This window comes from Callionymus lyra, chromosome 12, assembly GCF_982586985.1.
Source record: "Callionymus lyra chromosome 12, fCalLyr1.hap1.1, whole genome shotgun sequence".
In the NCBI taxonomy this organism is placed as follows: Eukaryota; Metazoa; Chordata; class Actinopteri; order Syngnathiformes; family Callionymidae; genus Callionymus; species Callionymus lyra.
This window is the reverse complement of record NC_141829.1, coordinates 12,354,786-12,379,889: the sequence shown is the minus strand read 5'-3', so window position 1 is coordinate 12,379,889 and position 25,104 is coordinate 12,354,786. Positions and strand designations below refer to the sequence as shown.

At 36.3% G+C, this 25,104-nt stretch overlaps 1 protein-coding gene across 1 annotated transcript in view; it reads right to left on the bottom strand.

The window, feature by feature from the left end:
• Positions 1-4,847: 4,847 nt before the first annotated feature.
• Positions 4,848-25,104, bottom strand: part of itgb5 (integrin, beta 5) — a 39,809-nt gene continuing 19,552 nt past the window's right edge. The window contains exons 12-16 of the mRNA XM_087803540.1: positions 11,043-11,265; positions 9,596-9,696; positions 8,251-8,370; positions 7,578-7,744; positions 4,848-6,976 (exon numbers count right to left, since the gene is read on the bottom strand). Coding sequence (XP_087659666.1) covers positions 6,881-6,976; positions 7,578-7,744; positions 8,251-8,370; positions 9,596-9,696; positions 11,043-11,265 — 707 coding nt within the window. The 3' untranslated portion in view covers positions 4,848-6,880. The remainder of the gene's footprint in view (positions 6,977-7,577; positions 7,745-8,250; positions 8,371-9,595; positions 9,697-11,042; positions 11,266-25,104) is intronic.

Sequence of the window (25,104 nt, the reverse complement as noted above, 5' to 3'; positions counted from 1 at the left end):
GAAGATAACTATGAAGTAAAGCTTGACCAAACCTACCTAAATTACCTACCTAACCTACCCACCACACCAACCTAACCTACCTAACCTACCTACCACACCTACCTTCCTACTTACCTACCTAACCTACCTACCACACCTACCTAACCTACTTACCACACCTACCTAACCTACCCACCACACCTACCTTCCTACTTACCTACCTTACCTACCTAACACACCTACCGTTCAACTTACCTACCTAACCTACCTAACCTACCTACCACACCGACCTAACCTACCGACCGCACCTACCTTCCTACCTACCTACCTACCACACCTACCGTCCAACTTACCTACCTAACCTACCTACCACACCGACCTAACCTACCGACCGCACCTACCTTCCTACCTTACCTACCTACCACACCTACCGTCCAACTTACCTACCTAACCTACCTAACCTACCTACCACACCTACCTAACCTACCCACCACACCTACCTTCCTACTTACCTACCTTACCTACCTACCACACCTACCGTCCAACTTACCTACCTAACCTACATAACCTACCTACCACACCGACCTAACCTACCGACCGCACCTACCTTCCTACCTACCTACCTAACCTACCTACCAAACATACCTTCCTACCTACCACACCTATCTTCCTACTTACCTACCTAACCTACCTACCACACCTACGTCCCTACTTACCTACATAACCTACCTACGAAACCTCCCTTCCTACCTACCACACCTATTTTCCTACTGACCTACCTAAATCTACCTACCTCCATACTTAACCACATAACGTACCTACCACACCTACCTTCCTACTAACCTACCTTATCTTACCTACCACACCTACCTAATCTACCTACCACACCTACCTTCCTACTTACCTACCTAACCTACTTACCACACCTACCTAACCTACCTACCACACCTACCTTCCTACTTACCTACCTAACCTACTTACCACACCTACCTAATCTACCTACCACACCTACCTTCCTACTTACCTACCTAACCTACCTACCACAACTACCTAACCTACCTACCACAACTACCTTCCAATTTACCTACCTCACCTACCTACCACAACTGCCTAACCTACCTACCACACCTACCTACCTAATCTACCTACCACACATACCTTCCTACTTACCTACCTAACCTACCTACCTCACCTACCTAACCTACCTACCACACCTATCTTCCTACTTACCTACCTAACCTACCTACCCCACCTACTTACCTACATAACCTACCCCACCTACTTATCTACCACACCTACCTTCCTACCTATCTACCTAACTACCTGCCACACCTACCTTCTAACCTAAGTAAGTAAGTAAGTAAGTAAGTAATATTTATTTATATAGCGCTTTTCGAGACCAGGGTCACAAAGCGCTTAAACAATCAAAACAATACTCAAAAAAGTACATACTTTAAAGATCAAGATAATACTGAGAACACAACAGGAGTTCGAGAAATTCAAGGAAAAGCCTGAACAAATACCTACCACACCTACCTTCCAACCTACCTACCTAACCTACCTACCACACCTACCTAACCTACCTGCCAAACCTACCTTCCTACTTACCTTCATAACCCACTCTACCTAATGTACCTTCCTACTTACCTACCTAACATGCCTGAATACCTATCTACCTACCTGTGGTTTTTCTGTCACTAATATACATATAAATACTCAAAAAAGCAAACTAAATACAGCACACACAAGTGTTCAATAACTCAAAACTACTTTTTAAAATATGACTGGTTAAGTTCTGCATCGATTCAAAATATAGTTTATCTTCAAAATTTTTAAAATACACTCAATGAGGTTCTTTAACTGAAGCTACATTTTCACCGAAACAGTTTCAGGGATTATGTTTGTTGGCCTTTACTGGATCCCCTTCAACGTCGCTGACCACACAGGGACTGGCACTTTGTTGCGAGGAGAAAAACTTTGTGATGCTAACAGATGTTTTCAGATGATACTAACAATGGTCCACTATTGGGAAGTTAACTGTTGACACATGTGCAGCAACTGCAAATTTACATCAGAGAAAACATTGGTGCCATGACCCTGAATAACTTCATTTCTCTTGTTAACTTCATGATTTAGTCCTTGTTTGGGATTTGAACTACCAGTTTGACCTTGAAGATAAGGTTCACGTGAACAAAGGAGTCTTGAAGTCTGGTTTTCCTCATAATACTGTTGTAACCTTCAACGTCACAGTACTGTTTGGTGGTTAAAGATGGAAAAGGATATTTATGACTTTCAACAAATCATGTTTTTAGCTAAACATACATAGCAGTAAATAATTAAGCTTAACTTGTTAAATACTTCTTAATTAATTCACTTTTTAAAAAATACATTTGTCAAACCTGTGGAGTAATAATGCTGTAAACGCTGCAGTTAGCTATTATTTAGCAAAAGGCTAACTAGCTAAAAAAAATGCTAGCAAGTTTTCTCTATCGTTTCTGATAGACTATGAAGTAAAATATATGATATATACTGTAGTCTGTTATAATAAGTGCTTCAAATGACCAAGTATATGATTAATATTGATACAAGAGACCTCAACTAGACTGGTTTCCCATGCAAGCTCCAAGTGTTAGTATTGGTCAATGCTAACATGTATATTTTTTCATTTTTGTTAAAGTTCTTTATATTTCAACAGATTTGAGATAAGGAATAAAAGATTAGTTATTAAATAGTTTTAACGCTACTTAACATCTCTTGCTATGATGCTACGCTTGTTACGATGCTGTTTAACTGTGAATTATTTGTATTTTATTGACTCAATATGAACACTATCTGTATTTAATACTTATATCTAATGATGTCGCGACATTTTCATATCTGGTACATGACATGTACTTAAGTAAGTAAGTAAGTAATATCTATTTATATAGCGCTTTTCGAGACCAGGGTCACAAAGCGCTTAAACAATCAAAACAATACTCAAAAAAAGTACATACTTTAAAGATCAAGATAATACTATCATGCACTCTGGGGTTAATACATGTATGTTCTTTGCATTTCTTCATCTTACAAAAGGTTTTTGTAACATATGCCAGAGGCGACTTCAAAACATGAACGACAGCATGTCTTCTAAGAATTCCAGGTTTTTCCAGGTTCTTCCAGGTTTTTCCAGGTTCTTCCAGGTTCTTCCAGGTTCTTCCAGGTTTCCTCCAGGAAGGTCAAACACTCTGCAATTGCTTCCAGATCTGAGAGGAAATAATGTGAACGTCCATAATTTGGGGAGCGCCTCTCCCATGCAAACCCACACATGGAAAGTTGCGCTCAGACGGTGAAGACCGTGACATGATGACGCGAGTCCAAGTCACACTTTAATGGGAGAATCATCATCATCATCATCATTTCCAACAAAAACACGAGCTGGAGAATGTGTTGCTCGACCGGAGTCTATGTCACGATGCAGCAACATTAAATGTGGTCGCGTTATTTTCACAGCTGACATCACGTCTGACTTGAAAATGATAAATTAAACACATTTAAGTCCAGTGAGAAACTACACTTCCAGTGGAGCCTCTGTAAATACTGCGGGGTCAAGAATTCTACATTGTTCAAATAATGTTGAAACTGTTTAAGAAAGAACATACGTTTGTTTTAAATTAATATGGTGTATCACTGAAGTTTGAACTGTATATTTTGATCGTTTTAAGAAATAATCTCAGAAATAATAATAATTGATGATTAATACATAAATAAAATAAATGAATGAAAATGAAAACATGGAAAAGATATTGAGAGTAATTTTCCAGCGTTTGATAATAAACATTTTTTTATAAAGTCCATTTTCATCCAAACTATTTTTTTTTAAATTTTTTAACTTTTATTTCAAACCGTTAAAATTGATATTGATGATCCAAATTCCAAATCTTTCCTTTTCCATTCTAAAGTACTCACTTTGGTGATCCTTTTAAACTTTTCATCATGTTAATCATGGACGTTTTTAATTGCTAATAATAATCAATATTCTTCATAATATTAAATATTATAATTATTATACTATCTTTTAAAATAGAGATCTTTCTGGACTTTTTTTTTACAAAATGATGCAAATGAAAAAGTGAATTATTTTGGTGCAACAAGGTTGAAAAGTAACAACAAAAATGATTTATTACGACATAAGGAGTCATTGTTGAACAACTGAAGTGTTTAAAAGTAAATAGAGTAAACACTCATTTGTCCGAACAAAATGTGTGTTTTAAAAATGACATTAACATTGATAGTAGTTGAGACAAACAAGTTATGTTATTAGAAATAAAGTTTAATGTCTATATTTTTCTTATGAATTTAGGTAAACACCAGCTGACATGCGCTTACTCCGTTTATCCACTAGATGTCAGGAGACTACTTGAAACTCTTATGGCTGATTTAAAGCGTAAAGGAAGAAGGAAAAAATACTTAAATAAAACGTGTTCTATTTGTATGTTGCGGATATTATTACTATAAATATGGAATTAACTTACTTTTTAAAAATAGGACAAATCCACAGTTGTTGACAAGGCTCGTGCTTCCAAACTTTAGAGCCACTATCACAACACAACAGACGCTTCAGGAAGGATCTGCTGGTGTTTGTGTTCAACAACCACTTTATTTCCATCACTGAGGGACAAAGCACACATTCACACCGAGAGGTCAAAGGTCAAAGTGCTAACGACAATGAAGTTTTTTTCAACTCTGACTCGAGCTTCTGTGTGACCAGAATAAAAGTGTGAATGAAAGTGTGAGAACCAGTGTTGTTGCTCGTGGAAGCATGAACACACAACTCAGTGGGATTGAAGCGACAACAACTGTTGGAAACAACAAGAACCAGAGACGGATCAACACGTGAGCCTGGAGCACATTTATTGTTCCTCAAACATGAATTAAAATGTGATTTTTTAGAACCCATGTGGTAAAGTTGCTGCACTAAACATGTCAATGATGTTTTTTTGTTTTTTAATAAATCCTACAAACAAGTAGTTTAATTTCATTTGGCACTATATGTACACACTCTGCAATATTTACAACCACTTCACTCGCACACACACACACACTGTTGCTGGATTGGTTTTGTTGAATTAACAGATTGTAAACACAGTTCTAAACTCTTAACAAATTGAAAAAGTCGTACCATGAACTTTACAAGTACCTGCTTCAAGTTAGAAAAGTTAGTTCTTTATCTTGAACCTTCGTACTAAACACAATTTTTCATTTTTCAGTGGAAACATGTTGAAATCTTTAGCTACGTATCAAACAATGGAAGCTCTGAGGGTCACTTTTAAATGAAGAAACTAAATTCTGTTATTGAATTATCGTTATATTGTTGGAGGGAAGTTTATCAATACTTTTTTGTTTAACAAGTGTTGTTATTACACAGATACAAGCAGAGTAATAACAATTGTTATTACAGAGATACACACAGAGTAATAACAATTGTTATTACAGAGATACATGCAGAGTAATAACAATTGTTATTACAGAGATACACAGAGTAATAACAATTGTTATTACAGAGATACATGCAGAGTAATAACAATTGTTATTACAGAGATACACAGAGTAATAACAATTGTTATTACAGAGATACACAGAGTAATAACAATTGTTATTACAGAGACACACAGAGTAATTGATACACAGAGTAATAACAAGTGTTATTACAGACATACACAGAGTAATATCAAGTGTTATTACAGAGATATACGCAGAGTAATATCAAGTGTTATTACAGACAAATACACTAAGTAATAACAAGTGTTATTACAGACATACACGCTGTTAACTACCTGTTTTTTTCCCAACGTTTATAAATAATTCAATACGTTTGCAGTGGCAACATCAGTTTGGAGATTAAGAATCATGACAGCATTGGTGTTACAATTTAATATGTCACAACTGTATTTTAATTAACAATATAAAAGGGACTTTTTTTTTAAATGAGTCTTTTTGTTCAAAATATATGCTATAAATATTTATATACTTTTTTTAAATTTTCAAGCAAACAGGACTGTTTGTGTCATAGTTATTCAATTGTTGTACGTCACTATAAAAGCAATATTCAGGATACAATTCCATTGGATGTTTTTTTTGTACACATATTTTAATTGTTTTTTTTTTACAACTTTGATATAATTTTTTACAATCCAATACTTGTTGTATACAAATAAATTAGGTTTATGACATCCATAATGCCATTGTATTGTTAAAAAAAAATCTCTTTTTAGGATTAAGACATCTTTTAACTTTCTGTATGGATAAATACATACAGGTATTTTTGTTTAACACCTTTTATTGTAAAATATTGTATTATCCAAGAATATAAAATTAACAAAAGTAGGAAGTAAAATTGAGTTCTGCTAAAGAGTCACAGATATTTTGAGGTGTAAATCTAACCCGATTGATTGACGTCAGATCCAGCACCATTAAGAAAACCTGGGACACACACATTCAAACACACTCTGACAAAAATGCTGACACATCATATGAAGATTCTCTGTGCAAAATGAGAGTAAAAGTCTTAGTAGCCATTAGTACCACAACACTGTGTGCTTTTTTTTTTTTTTTTTTTTTAAATAATCCTGTGACAGATTATTCTGGAGTGAAATCATGTTTTCAAAAATGTTTTAGAGAATTATAAAAATATACAAAAATGATCATCTCGTGGCTGTAACTCCAACAGTCTCGTCCGAGGAAGACTTTCTTCTCGTGGATGGAAAAAAGGCAAAGTTTTTTTTTTTCCTTCAGTCTTTTTTTTAATATCGTTTTTATTCTCCTTTGTCGTGTCGGGGTCGAGACGTGTCCATCTAAGCTCCGCCCTCCAGGGGGTCGCCAGGTCTGGTCCGGTCCTGCGGCGCCACGAGTCGCTGGGTCTTCAGTGGAAACCTCCGTTGAAGGGTTTATCGTACACGTCGAAATCAGTCTCTACGAAACTTGTGGACCCGGTTTGCTTGTAGAGAGGGTTGGAAGCCTGTGGGGGCGACAGAGAGCAACTTTTTTAAACGAAGAAAACGACGAAATAATTTTTAATTACATAAAAACATCAGAAATCCTCAATAACTCAATCATAAATATTACTTAACCATCAAATACAGAAGAAAAAGTATTTTTCAGGGAAAAAGGTGGTTTCAGCTTAAGACTTTATTATTTAAAGATTCAATATTTGAATAGATTACTATCAGAAATGTATCGTTTGTTAGTTTTATGTGGATTTTTTACCACACCCTTAATGGACTATAAATAAATACTAACATTTGTATGATTTTGTACTACAAATTCATTACATAATTAATAGTTAACATTATTAATTCATTTTTTTATTTCATTAAGTAAGTCAAGTAAATATACACATTTTATCTACACAATATCATTATGAAGAGATAAAGGTACATTTGAATCTTATTTTGTGAAGCCACATTTTGAATGAATCACAAGTTTATCATTTTAATACTCTTTTTATCACTTAAACACACAGCTTGACAAAACGACATCTTACTGAAAATTATTTCTTCACAAAAAACCATCAAAGCGACTCATCATCTTGTTTATATGGAACCATTTGGCAGACTCACCATCTCGTATCGCGCTCTGGATCGGGCGTTCTGGAATCGTGCGAACTCCCTGCGGTCGTGGACGGTGATGGCTAACTTCCAGGCGGCGAGCAGCAGGACTCCCACCAGCAGGATGCTGCCCACCACCGCCAGCAGCACCATCATGGGGTCCGGACCACTGCTGCACTCTGAACAGAACGACACGACACTGAAGCAGCAACACACCACAGTGGTGTGTGTGTGGAAACAATCGTTTATAATCCAAGTTAATTCTGATCTCTTGATTGTGACCATCAACCAATCATAGCAGCTCTACTCAGAGTCTCTGCTGGAGGACTGAGCTCCAAACAACAAACAAGTTTATGCTAAATACAGAGGGATAAAAGCATCTTCAGATGAACCTGTGTTTTGTTTTTTGTGTCCATACAAACAAATGAGCAAACAAAATACATTTACCACTGTTGAGCTAATGGCTACGATACAGATAAACACATTTACAGTTCACATCGTTTCGTTCTCTCATTAAGCAGAAAATCACGTCAGAGATCTTATTTTCTGAAGAATGTTGTGGACACACTGATCACTGAATTATAGATTTAACAATCTTCAAAGTTAACTTTATTAAATAATGCCAGTGTCTTCTTCATTGATGATTTCGTTTTCGAGTTGTGTTGTTGTGTTTTGCGACACTAACCAGGCTCCCGGAGGGCTGTGAGGACCGATTGTCCGCTGGCGTGCTCGGAATATGTGAACTTCATCACACAATCGTTGTCTGTCTTGTAGAGACAAAGCACCGCGCCGGGCTCGTCGGTGTCTGGAGGTAAACAAAAACAAACAAACAAAGACGTTTCAACTTCATTCGTCTGACAAAAGACTCCTGATCTGCACCGTGTATTCCACATGGTTCATGAACAAACTGTTTGGAATGAACATGTGGAGTCTATTGGGAGCTGAACTGGTGATTTTTTGACGTCAAAATCTGAAGTTATTTGAGCAAAGAGAGAATTTCAAAGAGTAGTTCAGAGTTTAGTTTTTACAAGACGACGTATTCGTCTGACATTTGTGGGCGAGTTCTTAACATGACATGTTTAGTTATGATCATAATATGAACTCTGCCCATATTTATTTCAACCCATATTATTTTCCTGGATTCATTTTTTTATTTATTATAAAGTACCTCGTTTTATTTACGTTTAAAATATCGTTAATAGCAATGAGCTCTGTCAGACAGCAGGTGGCAGTAGCGTAACGGAACTTCCTTGACAAACACAAACACAGCAATAAAGGAAGAGCAAAACTCTTAAAACTCTTAAAAACTTTCCAAAATAAACTGTTAACGTCACATAAACACCCACATCAAATAGTCCCTTTCGATCCTCCATTTCTTGTGTTACAGTCAAAATTCCCAGGTAAAAAAAAACCCAAACGTTTTTAAGTAGTTTTTTAACGTCTGTACTGGTAATAAATAAGTTAAACCTTTGCTCAGTTTTATTAGCTTATCCTCCTTTATATTGCCTTGATGTTATGATAGGATTTAGTATTATAACAATGTTTATTATTATTATATATTTAAAAATTCTTTTAAAAAAAGGGAAAGGACAGAAATTAGGATATTTTCCTTTTTTAAATCTTACAAAGGTGATTATTATTATTCCAATAAGTTGAGATTCATGAGCCACTTACGAATGTGACACCAGTTTAATAACAAACATTAAAATGAATAAACCAGTGTTGAAAAGGAATGTCATGTAAAAGAAATGAAGCTGTAACAGATGAAGCAGATGTGCTTAAGTGGCCCAGCTGCTGTCTGTGTGTGAGTGTGTGAGTGTGAGTGTGTGTGTGAGAGTGTGTCTGTGTGTGAGTGTGTGTGTGAGTGTGTCTATGTGTGAGTGTGTCTGTGTGTGAGTGTGTGAGTGTGTGTGTGAGTGTGTGTGTGTGTGAGTGTGTGTGTGAGTGTGTCTGTGTGTGAGTGTGTGAGTGTGTGTGTGAGTGTGTGTGTGTGTGTGAGTGGGACAGGAAGAGAGTGTGTGTTGACTTACTGAGGCTCTCCACTGTGATGATTTCATCTTTGCACAGTCGCTGGCAGGTCTGGTTGTCTGCGAACTGGCCCGAGTTGAACAGCCGGCACTCGATGCATTCTCTGGAGAGGAAACCGTGGAGTTCAGCGGAGAGTTCAGGACGTTTTCTCAGCAATACTTTTGAATCAAACACTGTGGCGCTGTTGTTGACTTTGAATGTGGTCTTTCCTCAATAAAGTATCCGTCTCAAGAGTGTTGTTTCTACTTTCATGTCACGTCCAGTTAATAGCAAGATAAAACTAAAAGGATTTTAGACACAAGACTCTGATGCTCTTGAGGCTGTAAATCTGCACCAAACTATATTTAGCAACTTTAGGTATTTTAAACAAGACTGAGTCCGGGCCAGGAAAATACTATGTTTGCAGAGTGTCAGAGGTCACCGTTATACCAGTGTCAAAATTAAAAAAATTAATAAAAATGTTGAAACATGACAACAATACTTTGCTTAAAAAAACATTAAATAATTGTATAAATATTTAAAAGGTTTTATTCAATAATAACAAATACAAACAAACTCAACCTTATAATATATATAGAGAGTTTGATATTCTTGTATTAATTATTAAAAAAAATAAATGATCTAAACTCAATATGTTTTAGTTCGTAGCCTAAAAATGGCGGTAAAATAGGAGTTTGATATTTTAATTCCAATTATAACTCTTTTTTTTTGTTTAATCATATTTTGTTTAAGTATTTAAAATTCAAATAAAAACATTTATGTACTAGTACCAACATGTTTACACTGAATTCGAAAGGCTGCCAATTAAAAATATTTAAAAGTATTTTTAAATTATTGGAACCTAATATCTTTTTCTATAAAACTAGAAAGAAGATTTCTTAAGTAAAAGGTTACTTTTTCTTTTTTAAAGAAATTATTAAATTAAATATTTTGAACTATATTACAATGATTAAAACAACAACATTTAACAATTAAATTAAACGTTTGTACAATTTCTTATATTTAATGATGATATACCTACACAGTATCATTACTCAGTAATCATTAATATGGACAAATACATTAAACATTGTCAATAAAATGTTTCAACAAAATGTTAATGAAGAAGATAAATATCTCTGTACTAATGTGGCAAAGAAAGAAAATCCAGTCCTGTTAAGGGGTCAAAGGTCGCCAGGGAGTGTAGATTAGATCCACTGGATCAGCTCCTGTGCTCAGTTCTTTAACAGACTACATTCCAACTTGACCCCCAAATATCCAGAACCAGCACACAGATCACTTTGGGTTCAAACAACAGATCATTTTTGAGGTGCAGAGCTTTGCAAGCCATCCAAACTATTTTGTTTTTCAACTTCGTCATCACAGATAATGTTATATGTTATATGATAATGTTTTTTTTTTTTTAGTCTGTGACCTCAGACTCAAACGCTCCTCACACAGCTTCCTTACCGTTTGGTCCCGCAGGCGTCCGGACAGGTGGGACATTTCTCACAGGTGTCCCCGAAAGCGCCCGGTTCCGTGCACTGGCAGCGACCGCACACGCAGTTGCCGCGCCCGCTGCACATCTGCCCGTCGTCCGAGACGCAGGGCGTCGCGTCCGTGGAGCAGTTGCAGTTGTCGCCGATGAAGCCGGCGTGACACTTGCACTCGCCGCAGTGACACTCGCCGTGACCTGAGGACGCAGACGCCAGACGGTCGGTTAAAGAACGACGAGAAAAAGTGAAAACATGGAACAGCTACAGGAAAGTGGAGGGGGATTCGTTCTTTTTTTTTATTTAACACAATCCTTTTTACTTCAGTAAAAATAGACTTTAATTAATTGAAGCAAATATTTGGGGATTGAATCTTTATTACACAAAAGTCCTGATAATAATATGGCTATACCATCAAAGAATATTTTCTTTAATTCTTTGAATTATTATTTTCTTTATTGAAAATATACATTTCCAATGAAGCGATTTTTTATTGAATTTTATTTTGAATGAAGCAACCATTTCTTTAAGGTAAGGTAAGGTAAGGTAAAACTTTATAAGAAATTGTTTTTTTCCAATAGCCACAGAAAATACAGCAATTTTTCATAAAAAATAAATCAAAATAAAATAAGAACAAGAACAAAGAGAAACAATGAGAAAGAACAAGATGATACAATCTAAGTCTAAAGATAAAGAACATAGATCAAAGAAAAACAACAAAGACAAAGGATACAAAGACTAACATAGAACAGAACATCAAGATACTTTCACTCCACTCCTGCCCCGAACTCAGAATTGTACAATCTAATAGCCGAGGAATGAATGAGTCCTTGAGTATATTTGTTTTGCACCTGGGAATGAGCATTCGTGCACTCAATACTTTATTGGAAAATAAATGTATTTCGATTGAAGTAACATTTTAGATTGAAAAAATATTTCAATACTGAACCAACATTTTTATTTGAATGTTTTTTTGGATTTAGGCAACTTTTTCCACATTGAAACAATTGATTTTGTATTGAAAATATTTGATTTTGATCTGATCAACTTTTTTTTCTTTCATTGTAAATATCGTTTTTGAGATTAAAAATATTCTTTTGATTGCAACAACATTTTTTCTATTTTATTATATTTTATTATTTCTTTGTTTGATTGAAAATATTTTTCTATTTAAACAACATTTTTTTCAATTAAAACGTTTTTTTAAACGAATTATAAAGCAACAAATCTACTTTGAGTTATTGACGTGAAGGGAACAATCTGATCTCCTGTCACATCAGTGACCTGCTCCTCGAGGACCAGCAGCACTTTGTGTTCCGAGCTCATCAACTTGTTATCTGCTCTGGAACAGATCCAGGCCCTGATGCAGCTTTTGAAAGCGCCTCTTGGATTTGTCTCGGCGATTTCCCTCCCACGACGGCTTCGGATGAGCAGAGGCTGCTGGTAAATCTGGGAAGCTTCACCCGACACGCTCGTTTCACACCGTTTTTTTTTTTTTTTCCACTGACCCTTGACAACCGTTTATTCAAGTCAATCCCAAAGTGAGCGACGGCGACTAATGCGTGAGAAGAAGAGCGAGAAGGAAGGACCAAGATAATAATAATATATTTTATTTATATTGCACTTTAAGATGTTACCTTTTGTCAGGAACTCAGAATTAATTTGAAAAGCTAACAAAAAAAATCAACAAATTCAATGATAAATTGAATGCTAATATAGCTAAATGCTAGCCACATTAGCTTAAATGCTAACCATGCTAAACTTGAGAGCAGGGTTTAGCACATTGTGTTTTGGGCCTTCGGGTCACTTTGACCCTGAGATAACAGAAGGGTTAAGAAGATGAACTTATAAAATAGTTAGATAAGATAACTATAAAAATATGCTGATGAGAGTAAGATTATGTTAAAATGGTAACACAGCTACAATGCTAAAAAAAAGGAAAAGAAGAATTCAGCCAAAATCTCATATTTTCAGAAATGTGTTGTAAACTAAATGAACGTGAAATAATCAAAAATAAATAATAATATAAACACACGGTGAGAGTAAAGGCAGGAGTAAAGTGAAGCGGTATTATAATTCCTTCAAGAGAGATTTTTTATTTATTTTGCTTTTCGTGAGTGTTTCTCGATCCACCAAATAAACTGATTAAAATAAAACAATATCTTAAAATAAAATCATCATGTATAGTCCCTTATGAAAATCTAATAACCAACCCACGATCCAAATAAATTCAAAGTTATCAGGAGCGGTGAAAAAGAGAGTGCAGGAAGGGTGGAAAAGATGAATACAGTGCAATAGGAAGATAGTAGTAAGAGCTGCTGTGATGTAAAGTAAAGACACAAGATCAGGAAGAAGATAAAAATAAGTAAAATGTAGGTTTTACTTTTATTGTATTAACTCTTTCATTATAACAATGAGTAATAAAACAACCGAAGAAGGTTTAGAAGCTCATTTTTAAAGCACAAAACTAACATTGATATTCTGGGAGGCTCTTGTTCGCTGCAACATTAATACCAGCCTGAGATAAGAAGAAATTATATTTTGCCGCCTCAGCAGAAAAGACAGCCGAGGAACCTGTGATTAAAACAAAGAAAAAAAGGGAAGCGAGTCGTTGGTTCAACCACAGAGTGGTCAGAGTTGAGCAATGAATCGTCTGGAGTTACAGACATGGAAGACCTCCTCATAGAAATATAGGAAATGCTTTCTCGATTTTTGCATAGAATTAAAGCCATAAAAACGTTGCCGCTGAAGATCAGAAGTTCTACTGATCTTCAGCGGCAACGACAATGGAGACAGCAGAGAGAGCAAGTTCAGCTTCAACAAGTCCCGACGCGCTGCTAACAAATCCACCGAAAATACCCTCTGGCTCATTATTTTTTTAAATATCAGACGTGCCTGCACACATTTCTCTTCCCAGAGAGTGAAACCAGAGAGTTGTTCACGTTTTGCGGAGTAAAAAGCAACATTTGGCTTTTTCTTTATAACTTCTTAAATGTCTTCCACATCCAAGTTAGTTTTTTAAAAATGTCTTCTTTTTTTCAACGTCTACGGTGGTGAAAACAGCTTCAACTATGTAACTAGATTTTAAATCAAGGGGGTGAGAGAGGGGTTTTCGATCCCCACGATAACTCAAAGATGCCTAAATTTAAAACATATTTAATCCAGATTAAATAATTAAAAACGGTATGGATTTTTTAAAATTTATAAATAACTATTTTTCGACATCTTGTCACACGCATAGACATGATAATATGAGACCCATATGAGAATGAGAACATAAATCATATTAAATAAAACAATATTAATAATAATTAAATAAAATGTATTAATTATCTACATTTTAAGACGTTTTTATTTGTTCAGGCTTTTCCTTGATTTTCTGGAACTCCTGTCGTGTTATCAGATTTATCTTGATCTTTAAAGTATATACTTTATTGAGTATTGTTTTGATTGTTTAAGTGCTTTGTGACCCTGGTCTGGAAAAGCGCTATACAAATAAAAATTACTTACTTACTTAAACAACTTAACCCATGGAGTATTTTTCTCTACTTAAGTTTAATAAAGTAAACTGAAAAATCGAACTGTGCAACAAAGTCGATCAAGACCGTTTTAATTTTTATTTCTATACTCAACTCAAAAACCCAGAACACAAGTTCCATCAAACCCACTGCCCAGGTGCACACTGGGTATCTCAGCTGATACTTTGCAGGCTTCTCCACGGCCAGGCTTATCATTAAGTATTTCTGTAAAGATGTGTCTCGGCGAGAGGCGGAGCCAACAAAGACATCAGTCTTCTAGAGACGCGCAGTAAAGTTAGCGAACGTAAACGTACCTTAGACATCGTAAGAACCGCTATAAGACTGTTTGGGTAAAAATGCCCAAATAAGGACGCATAACAATTTATGAGCAAACATTTTTTGGAGGCTGGAATAGAGTTTTATTACTGGACAAGCCTTTCATGTGCGGGTCTCACCGACAACAGACAATATCTTTAATAACGGGGCCTCAGACCGTCATTTGTTCCTGCCACGATGGGCTTTATCAACAAGTCTATTTGATCCTGTGAGTCATGTTTTGTAGGAACATTTTATATAGTCAAGCAAAGTTATCGTTTGAAGCTCAAAGGAGACAAACACATTTGAGTTTTTTTATATTAACATTTCCTGAGAATTTCTTTGAAACATGTTCAGAAGTCTTGGAATACAACCTTTCAAAATAAAAGCTCATTTTATTTGTAATGGTTCAAAGAGTGGTTGGTTAAAGCTCAATACCTTCTAAACCTATATGAATATAAATCATGATTATGTATTTTATGAAGCCCTATAAATGAAATATTATCTATTATTAATGTGTTTGCGGTGTATTATAAACAAGACCTTCATAGAAACTTTATTAAACGCTGATTTACAATTTTATCTTGCCCTATAAAGGATATACTTTATTGAATATTGTTTTGATTGTTTAAGCGCTTTGTGACCCTGGTCTGGAAAAGCGCTCTATAAATAAAAATTACCTACTTACTTACTTACTCTTGTTATTTCATTCAGTGCCCTCTATCGGGAAAAAAGATTCTTTTTGTGGTCCAGCCTCATGAAACTGTCAGTTAAAGTTAATAATAAGCCGGAAAGTTGGTCGTAATGACCTCAAAGAAGAACATGCTGATTAGACTAAGAAAGTTCAAATTTACTTGGTCACAAAAAAAAAAAAAGGAAAATTATATTGTCCCCCAGAGACGTGGACAGGCTTCAACTTTGCATTCTAAGCAGACTTAAGTAAATATTTGGAGATTATACGAAGAGGAAATGAGCAGCTGAGATATTTTTAGACGACCAGTCGCAGCGTCTTGTGCAAGTTTGTTAAAACAGCCCAAATAATCCAGATTATTCTGGACAAAGACATCAATAAACAAAATGTTCCACGGAAATATTATGTCAGTCCAGGAACAAACAGTTTGAGCCATTATATAATTTCTGTTTTATACATTTCCCCCCCAAAAAATCTGCTCCACCGGACAGTATCCGACTTGAAAAGAGCCCATCGAGGGGAAAAAAAGGCGGCGGGTCTGAGCTGAATCTCTGTAGACGCTGGGAGAAACACTGACTTCCTGTTTTCGGGCAGTCAAAGAACTCCCTGTGTCTCGGGGGTCTGTGGCCCGGGGTCCGTGTTTTTGTGAGCTACCAAAACAGAACCTCCAACTTCCTAGAGTTTCTGCCAAAGTTCTACCTCTCAGCGCGTGTTTAAAGCATTTGCATCAGATAGAAATCGACTCTAACCGAGGCTCACGAGTGGAAAGATCAGATTTTGATTTACTTGGCATTTCCTGTGAGACACACAAAGCGTCATGACGTGTGATTAGATGATGGTAAAGGAAAGATTTGTAGTTTAATACAGCTTCAAGTGACAGACGTGAGTCATTGGTTTTCTTACTGAGCAAATTGTGCGACACCAACAAACCAGCTGCTGACTTGTAAATTGCTGAGCCTCTAATCCCGGAGAACTGGGACGACTCAGTTCACAAATATTCACTTCGACCCAACTGTTACCAGGGCGGTTGTTCACAGAAGTCAAGATCATAAATAAAAAAAATGTAAGAGTTTAGACACATGAAGAGTTTGTGTTGTGATGTTAACATTGTCAAGAAAGTGTAAAATTAGCATTATCGTTATCATCCGTGTGTTTTATTCACAGTTGAACGCAATTTAAAGCATGTAATAACTTAATTTCTCTGTTTTTGTATTCATAATCAGTACAAATAAATACAATGTCCTCCATGATCAGGAAGAGGAACTACCATGTCAGATTTTTACGAGATACATTTTAATGTAAATGTTTTTCCAGTTTTTAATTTACACTAAAGGACTAAAAGAGGAAAAAAAAACACACAAAATGTAGTTTAGCTATGTGTAATTTTTTTTCAAAATAAAAGTTATTGATTTAAATTGACAACCATTAAATAAATATAAAATCCAAATGAACAAAATACTTTCACTCCCTCCTCTTTAATATTTGAATTTAAAAAAAGATATTTAAAACCAGCAATGCTAATGTAAAAATGTAATGGTTTAGACTAATATTTGCTCTGATGTTATCAAACAACATTATTAACAACATATTGACTCGTTTTCTTGAAAACAAAATTGAATTCTAGAAATTCTAGAAAAGGAGCAAATATAAGGCAATACAGAGAAAACCATGAAACAAGGAGCTGTCAATCAAGCTTGAATTGCTGGTCCGTATTGCTCACACGTCTTCAGAGTCTTCCATCACTGTCAGTCACGGCTTTCTGCTGACGAGGTGAATGTTCCCGGGGGGATTTGCCCGTTTGTGTTGGGAAAATGTGTAAAAAAACAACAACACCCTCTTAACCTGGAGCTCTAATTCCAGGCCTGTGTTATTTAGTAACAAACAAACACAAACCAGTCTCTGGGGGAATTCCCCTTCAGCTCCACCTCGAAATGATCTATAACAATCTCTAGACTGCTAGGTAAGATTGGATACACATGGAAGTTAGAAGATTTATTCAGAATAAGATCACCAGAGATGTATTCCAGAATGCTGAGGTAATAACATATCATTGCTAAAGACAGTTTCACAACTTGGACTGATGTCTCACCCAAAATATTCTTCAACAATCTACTTCCAAAGATTGAGAATTTGATTTGAATCATTTGAAAGAATGTAACAATTCTAGAGTCACTCACAATGTTAAAACTTTCCACTTGTGATACATCCTTCTAAAACTTTCTGGATCCAGAACTCCACCATAATTCAAGTTCTTTGACCAATCACTTGAACACCTGAACTTTCAATTTAAATCCAATCATAATCATGCATTTGACAGACAAGAACTTATCTTCCTCTTAAGGAGGTTTTGAAACAACATTTTGTAAAAAAAAATTCTACAGGTGAAAAACTATGGGGAGGTAAGATCCTTGAAAACATTGAGAATAAAGTAAATAGTATTCAAAACACAAATGTTCTTCATTCTCACTTATAATTTAGTTTTTCAACCAAACAGACTCATATAAACCAAATTTGACCATCTCAGCGGAAAAGTAATGTGTATCTGGAATATTCCTCAATTTAGGAAATAAACTTTGCTTGGAAATGTTTGGTTACATCCAGGAAAGAGAGAAACTGAAGAGTGTGCAGAGGGATTTAGATAAATACGGGAAGAATCAGTGTATTCAACTGCCATGTGCAGGAATGGACAGCGAGGCAGATATGAATATTCAAAGGTTCTTCTCTTTCATCAGGTGCTGAGTGGGTAAGAGTGGAGCTTTGAGCTGTTGGTGTCTTGAGATGACGCATACATGGAATGCTACTTTAAAAAAGGTCAGCAGAACGCCAAGAATGTCACCCAAAATCTTCTTTACTCGACTACAAACAAGTGGTTTTGGACTTGCGAGTATTAAAGCCGAAGACTTCATAAATATTTTATCAAGCCTCTGCTGTAGATGATAAAGTACGATCCTGCTGGAGAACTAACTCTAGCCCGGGAAGAAAAAAGTGTGAACCCACAACACAAGAAAAGTCTGCAGTGCCAGCAGCTTCTGTTTACAAAAGACAGCGAAACTGCCGATTCGACACTTCTCTTCTTCAACTTCTCCTTCGTCTTTCAGTATTTCTCCATCGGCAGGTCGATGTCAAACACGTCCAACTTTAGAAACTGCAAGTTCAAGCTTTTACGACATCTTTAAGTCTGAGGGATGATGAATAATACTGGGGCAGAATGTTGGTTCTTCTGATGGATGAGATAAGACCATAAACACATGCTTCTAACATGCTTGACGGTTTAGGACAGGAGTGTCAAACTAAATCACATGAGGTCGGGGTCAGAGGTCAAACAAAACGTATATTTACCCAACTATTGTCGACAGAAAGTATCATCTTTGCAGGATTACTGACATGTTTTTGTTCTCCTTTACCAAACACTCAACAAACCGTATTCGAACACAAGTTTAACTCTTGTATTTTTATTGTAAGTCTCTGTAGAATTGCTGACAATTATCTTTATTACCCTATATTAAACACCGACACCTATATAGGTCACCATATCAAGACGAATTTAAATAAAATGACTTCTAGGGTCAGATTTCAGTCGAACACATATGGTTTAGGTGAAAAAGGTCAAAGACTTCAGGTTAAAATACAAAATCTGCAAACTTATTGGTTTAGTCCAATATTTGTCAGTTTTACAAAATGTTTTCAAACTTCAGTCGTAATTGTACAGAACATTTGAAGATCCATTGGGATTAAATTGAATTATATGTAAAAACTTGTTGCCACGAAAAGATAAATCATTTCTGAATAGAAAAATGGAAAGTGAAATAAATATGGCGCTGGAGGGGGACATTTCTAAATTCCAAGCCCAAATTATTGGTTGGCTTTCATCAGTTCCACACAAAAATGTTAAGAGCAACCCCGTCTCCATCTCAAGTACGCCGACATAATAGCAGCGTGAATAACAAGGCGTGACGGGCAGGATAAAACGCAGCCCGGGGGCGGGTCGCTGCCAGTAAAGAAGCTCGTCACCGTCTCTGAAGGAATAATCAGTTTGCCGGGTTTTTTCCAAAAGTTGCGACAGGATCATATTTGAGACGATTACAGGCGTCAACGACTCTGATTTTTTTACAAGGTTGCCATCAGGTTCTTGACAGACAATAGTCATTACCACCAGAGTAGTAGTTACTGCAGGTCATGTGACACGGATCCTGACATAACAGCGGGCCGGAGTCGAACCAATGAACGCTCGCTGAACCTGAACCCTCTGACTCCGAGTGGATCAAAGAATGATAGAGGTGACATGGATTAATATCAAAAAAACATAAAAACCGATCTAGGGTTTGATGTGTGCAGCTGCAGAGACATCAGTCAAAGTGAGCACAAAAGGATGATCCACTTCCTGCCACAAGAAAGTCTCGCGGATCCTCCCTGTTGACCATAAAGACTTTTGTCTCCCACAGCCAGTACTCTTATTAAAATAGACAACAAACAAAACTGACCATTTGAAACTTCTTTTGGAAGCAAGATAACTCCCACAAAGCAATATTTTAAAAGTACATTTCTTCATGAACCCTCTCTTATTTCTTCTTAATAACATAGAGGTATTACCCACATGTATGCACACTATTCTCACTGTACTGCTGATAGCAAAACATAACTCACATTTTAGACGAACACAATAGCAGGAAGTTCAGAAAAGATAAGCTACCAAATATTTTTTATCACAAAGAAACCAGTCTATGCGTGTATAATAAAGTCTTAAGAATTTGACACATGGTAAATACAGATTATACTATAATCATAAAAATAATAATAGAAAGAAAACTGTTAAAATAAGTGGATATCTTTTAAGTGTGCAAAAAAACTCTCATTATACAATAATAAAATGAAGTCATTGTTTAAATTAGGTCCGTCTTATTCCACCTAAACAATTTAAATTAAAATAATACACCAGACACAAAAGAAATGTAGATCATTTTCTCTTGTAAAAAAAAAAAAAAATCAATTAAAAATGAGAATTCAAATAAGATTTCATAACCATCAACGGTTTCTACAATCCTTTTTTGTTCCCAGGTCAGTTATTCAAGAGTTTTATCAGTAGAACTGCAGTAGGGGATGACAACAGTAGTCATTAGCGCATCAATGTCATGTAGCTAAATGTAGAGTTGGCCCGTGTTGCAGTCCCATGTTGGTCTGTGGTGTCTAAAAACCTGTATTTTAAGGGATAATCTAAGTTACTGTGGGATTTTCTTGGTACAATAGAAGACTAGGAACATCCTCCTTTGGTTCTCTGCTGGCATGACACGATGTAGGCTGTTTATTTCTTAATTTAAGACCTTTTCAATATGATTTTTTAAATCATTATTGGCAAGGACTTGAAGTGTGCGTCATTCGAGTTCTCTGGTGAGGTCAGTCAGAGCCTTAAGGAGTGGTTGGACGACAAAACGCATCCAAAAACTTGACCTCACACTTCACTCTATTCATCTGCACTTGATTTATTTTCTTCCCGGGGAAGTGTTATTTGTTTTTCAACGGTCATGATGCAGCCGGGACCTCAAGGAAGACCATCTGCTTCGCTGAAGCAGGATTCACCGACGAAAAGGTGAAGAACCACACAAGAGGATGCAGAGGCCACACGTACAGAGAGGTCTCAACAGGCCGCGAGATAAAACCTGACAGGTCTCCATAAATTGTACCTGAAAACTGTGGAGCTTCAGTTCAGGCCTCGCCTCAAATCGTAGCTCAATCTATTGCACATCCAAGTCTGATTCGTCAATTTTCCTTCGGTTCCTATAAGTAGATCTAACACAGCATTGTTTTTGTCCACATCCTACTTCCAACAACATTTGAGACAGAAAAGAGATGTTTTAATAAGACCAAATCATACCAATGGAATCAAGTATTAAGCTAAAACCAACATAGCCTATTAATTAAAGCCTAAAATTAAATCAATTGGTAAAAAACTGGAAAAAGTAAAACAATTTGGACATTCAAAGAAATGTTTTTCTCATGAAAAAATCTAAACAAAGTTTATTCAGGGAAGCTTCTAGTTGTCTGTACATGATAAATGCTTTTTTACCGAGTAGATATATGATCTATCGGAGCCGGATAGACCTGTAAACGTCTACCGTTGAAGTCACAGAGTTCAGTTTGAATATTTCTTGAAAAACGCCACAATATTTTTTTACCTCACCTGTAAATCATTTACCGTCCACTCCTTTATATAACAGAAGGAGACTTTCATGTTGCACTTAATATTTCATGGAGCTCCGAATTCTGCTCAAAGCTGACCGGACCCGTTCAGGAAGATGAGGAGTTGAGTCTGTGACTGGTTGATATTCCAGGGTGCGGTCATGTATTTAGAGAGGGTTTTTTTGGAGACGGAACTAAAGGTCTGTGGTCTTGTTCAGTCACGTAACAAAAGGATAAGTAGTCACATCCATCTTAAGGCCTAAACGCCTCCAGGTGTAGGAAGTCAACTTTTAAGTCGCCACCACTAAGAACGTTTAAGTTGTTGCATCGCGACAGTTATCTAATGGTGGATCTGAAGAAAGATCTTTGTTTATACTCTATCCTTGACCATCTCTTTATAGAATCCAACATCCCAAGACTCCCAAATAAACTGTTTTCTATAAGTCTACCAAGAGGTTGAACATATTGATTAATGATTTCCTTCCCTTTTTCTCCAAGGGAAAATACGACCCATCCGCCCAGGGATCTATTTTCAGTCACTAAAGCCTGTAGATATTAGATAAACACTCTGACTTTTGTCAAAGATTGTCCTTCTTGTTGAATATATCGACTAACAAAGTTAAAAAGTTGGTTTCTTGTATAGAAACATGACCCAATAGTCCAAACCTCAAAGTTACCCAGTGATAGTTAAAGGTTAGAGCAAGATAAAAGCTCACCAGAGCACCACTAGTTTTCTCCACGACCACAACTGAGAACCAGGATCTGTGCTGAAGTCCAGACGACACTGGTGATATATTTATGTTTTATGACTCATGCTGCTCCACCCAGCAGACAAACCGACAGGCCAAAACAATTAATAAAAAAACCTCCTAAATTGAATGCACATGTCTTAGTCAAAACCGGATTCCAGACCAAAATATTAAAACCCTAAAAGCACGCCCAGTCGTCCGTCTTGTATTCTATCGGTGTTTTTGTCAACAGTGAGCGAGAACAGACCGACTAATTGAGGCGAGTTAAGAAGCATTCGGTGGTTTTGTACGAAACCGCAAGCATCGCGTGGATCACGCTTTCAGCATCCAAACAAATGAACAAGAACAAATGAAAAGTACAGTAAATGTGTGGCAGTTATACGAGTACAAATTGATACTCACCATCAGTTAAACATAAATGTGTTTCTTTTATAAAGAGCATCATTCTTCAAGTCTATGTTTCTCCATGACACAAACATAATTGTATTTTTTATTAAAAATCAAGCAACAAAAAGAAAAAAAGCAACAGAAAGGGGAAAGAATAACAGAAAACTGAATAAAAAAAGTGATAAACATTTATTAAGCTTGGCAACAAAGTAAGTTCTGTTTCTAATATTTTTGCCGTTTTGGTGAAATATGTGTATTTACTGACTAAAGTGTATCATCATTCGATTAATTATAACAAGATGGATCGCACTGATAACGTTCTCCAAACACAAATTGATAGTCGTAGGACGATAAGTTCAACTCTGGACAGATTTGGCAAGAAGTATGGTTTTATTTGCTCTTATCTCTGATAAGTAACACTTAAGACGTCTGCAAAACATCACAGACAACACAAGTATAAATAAGCTGACACAGCACATTTTTTTTAAATACATCTGCCACAGCTTGTGTTTCAACACGTCTTTAGTGTGTTTAATAACATGTTGCCTGAAAAACATTAGTCAATCTGCACATCCACATAAACGGTTCGTGCCAAAACAAAAAAAACGGGCTCGGCTAATGGAGCCGTTCCAGTCCGACCCGAACATGACTTCATCCATGTGGTTCTGTTTAACACGAACACGGACTCGCCGCCATGTGCACATAAACATTCTATGACGGAGACATGAAGTCAGCGTCTCGTCGACCAGCAAGAAGTCAACCAGGTGCAGAGACAGTGGCGGAAATGTAGGTCACGGGGGCAAGAGGACTTGGTGAAGCCAAACTGAGGCTAAAATAGACGACACGGGGGCGGTTAAGGTCACTTGGCTTCTCACATGAGGATAGAACTTCCTGTCGTGTTCAGTCACAACATATAGTTTGTTGCAAGCTGAAAATTAAATTACATGTATAAATTAAATATTTTATTACAAGAGCAAATCATTAATAAGAAAAAGAAAACTTATTTGTTAAATTTTCTGTTTGTTTCTGTACATTTACTGTACGTTTCTAGGCGAGTTTTGATGATGTCACAATAATAAAGCTCAAAAGGGAAACGACAACAAAAACACATTAACAAACGCACTAAACACCACCTGGAGTTGGGTAACAGTCCGTTATAGGCTCAAGTGTAAACACTATAATCCAATCCATGTTTGAAACAGATGTGGGATCTGTTGGCCCTCAGACCAGGGATTTGAAATCTCAATAGGAAATTCTATATTGAAATGAGAAATGTTTTACTGTCATTGCCTTATGTGTCGATTTTACGCTCCTCGTTTAAAATTATTCTATTTTATTGTTTATATATGATTAACTGCATGTAGTTGCTGAACAGTGAAACATATTTCGTCAAATTAATATTTTTATTAATTAATCACAAGGTTGCTTGAAGTATATTTAGAATAATCGCAATTAAATATAATTTATTTTGATCCAAGTTCGATCATCCAGTTGTCCTTTCCTAACCAGCAGCTACAAAGACTGAAATAACTTGTTAACCACTTATTTTAACACATACATTTTTATATTCCCGTTTTAGAAACACCTAAAGTAGGAACATAAGCAGGTCTGAGATCACCAGCGTTCTAAAAGTGAGTCCGTCAGAGAAAATAAACACAGAGAGCGGCACTTGGAGTATCCTTCAGCCCAGCAGTGGTTTTGGCTGCTCACGCCCTTGTGTCACCACAGCGCACAACACACCCAGTTTAAGTGTGTGCATATAAACACTCGGACACAAGCGCCCACATACACACCCACAGTTTTACTTGCAAATATTCACGCCGTTTGTTCATTTCTGTGTGACGATTAAACGTCCGACCACTAGATGGCCGCATTCATTCGGTCATCCGTAGCTTAACAATGAAATCCTGCAAGATCTTGGACGATGACTGAGGATGAGAGGATACAGTAGACTTCAGCAGCATTTAAAGATGATGTTTGGTTTCAAAACAAATGAAATCAGTTACGACTTCGTCAAGAGTCATGTGGTCTGTAAAGTCTGAAACACCAGAGTTAAGTACTCAACAATACTACAAATATATCCTTGTTATTAAGTATCACAACACCAGAGTCAAGTACTGGACAATACTGCAAATATATACTTGTTACTACACTATCACAACACCAGAGTCAAGTACTCGATAATACTACAAATATATTCTTTGT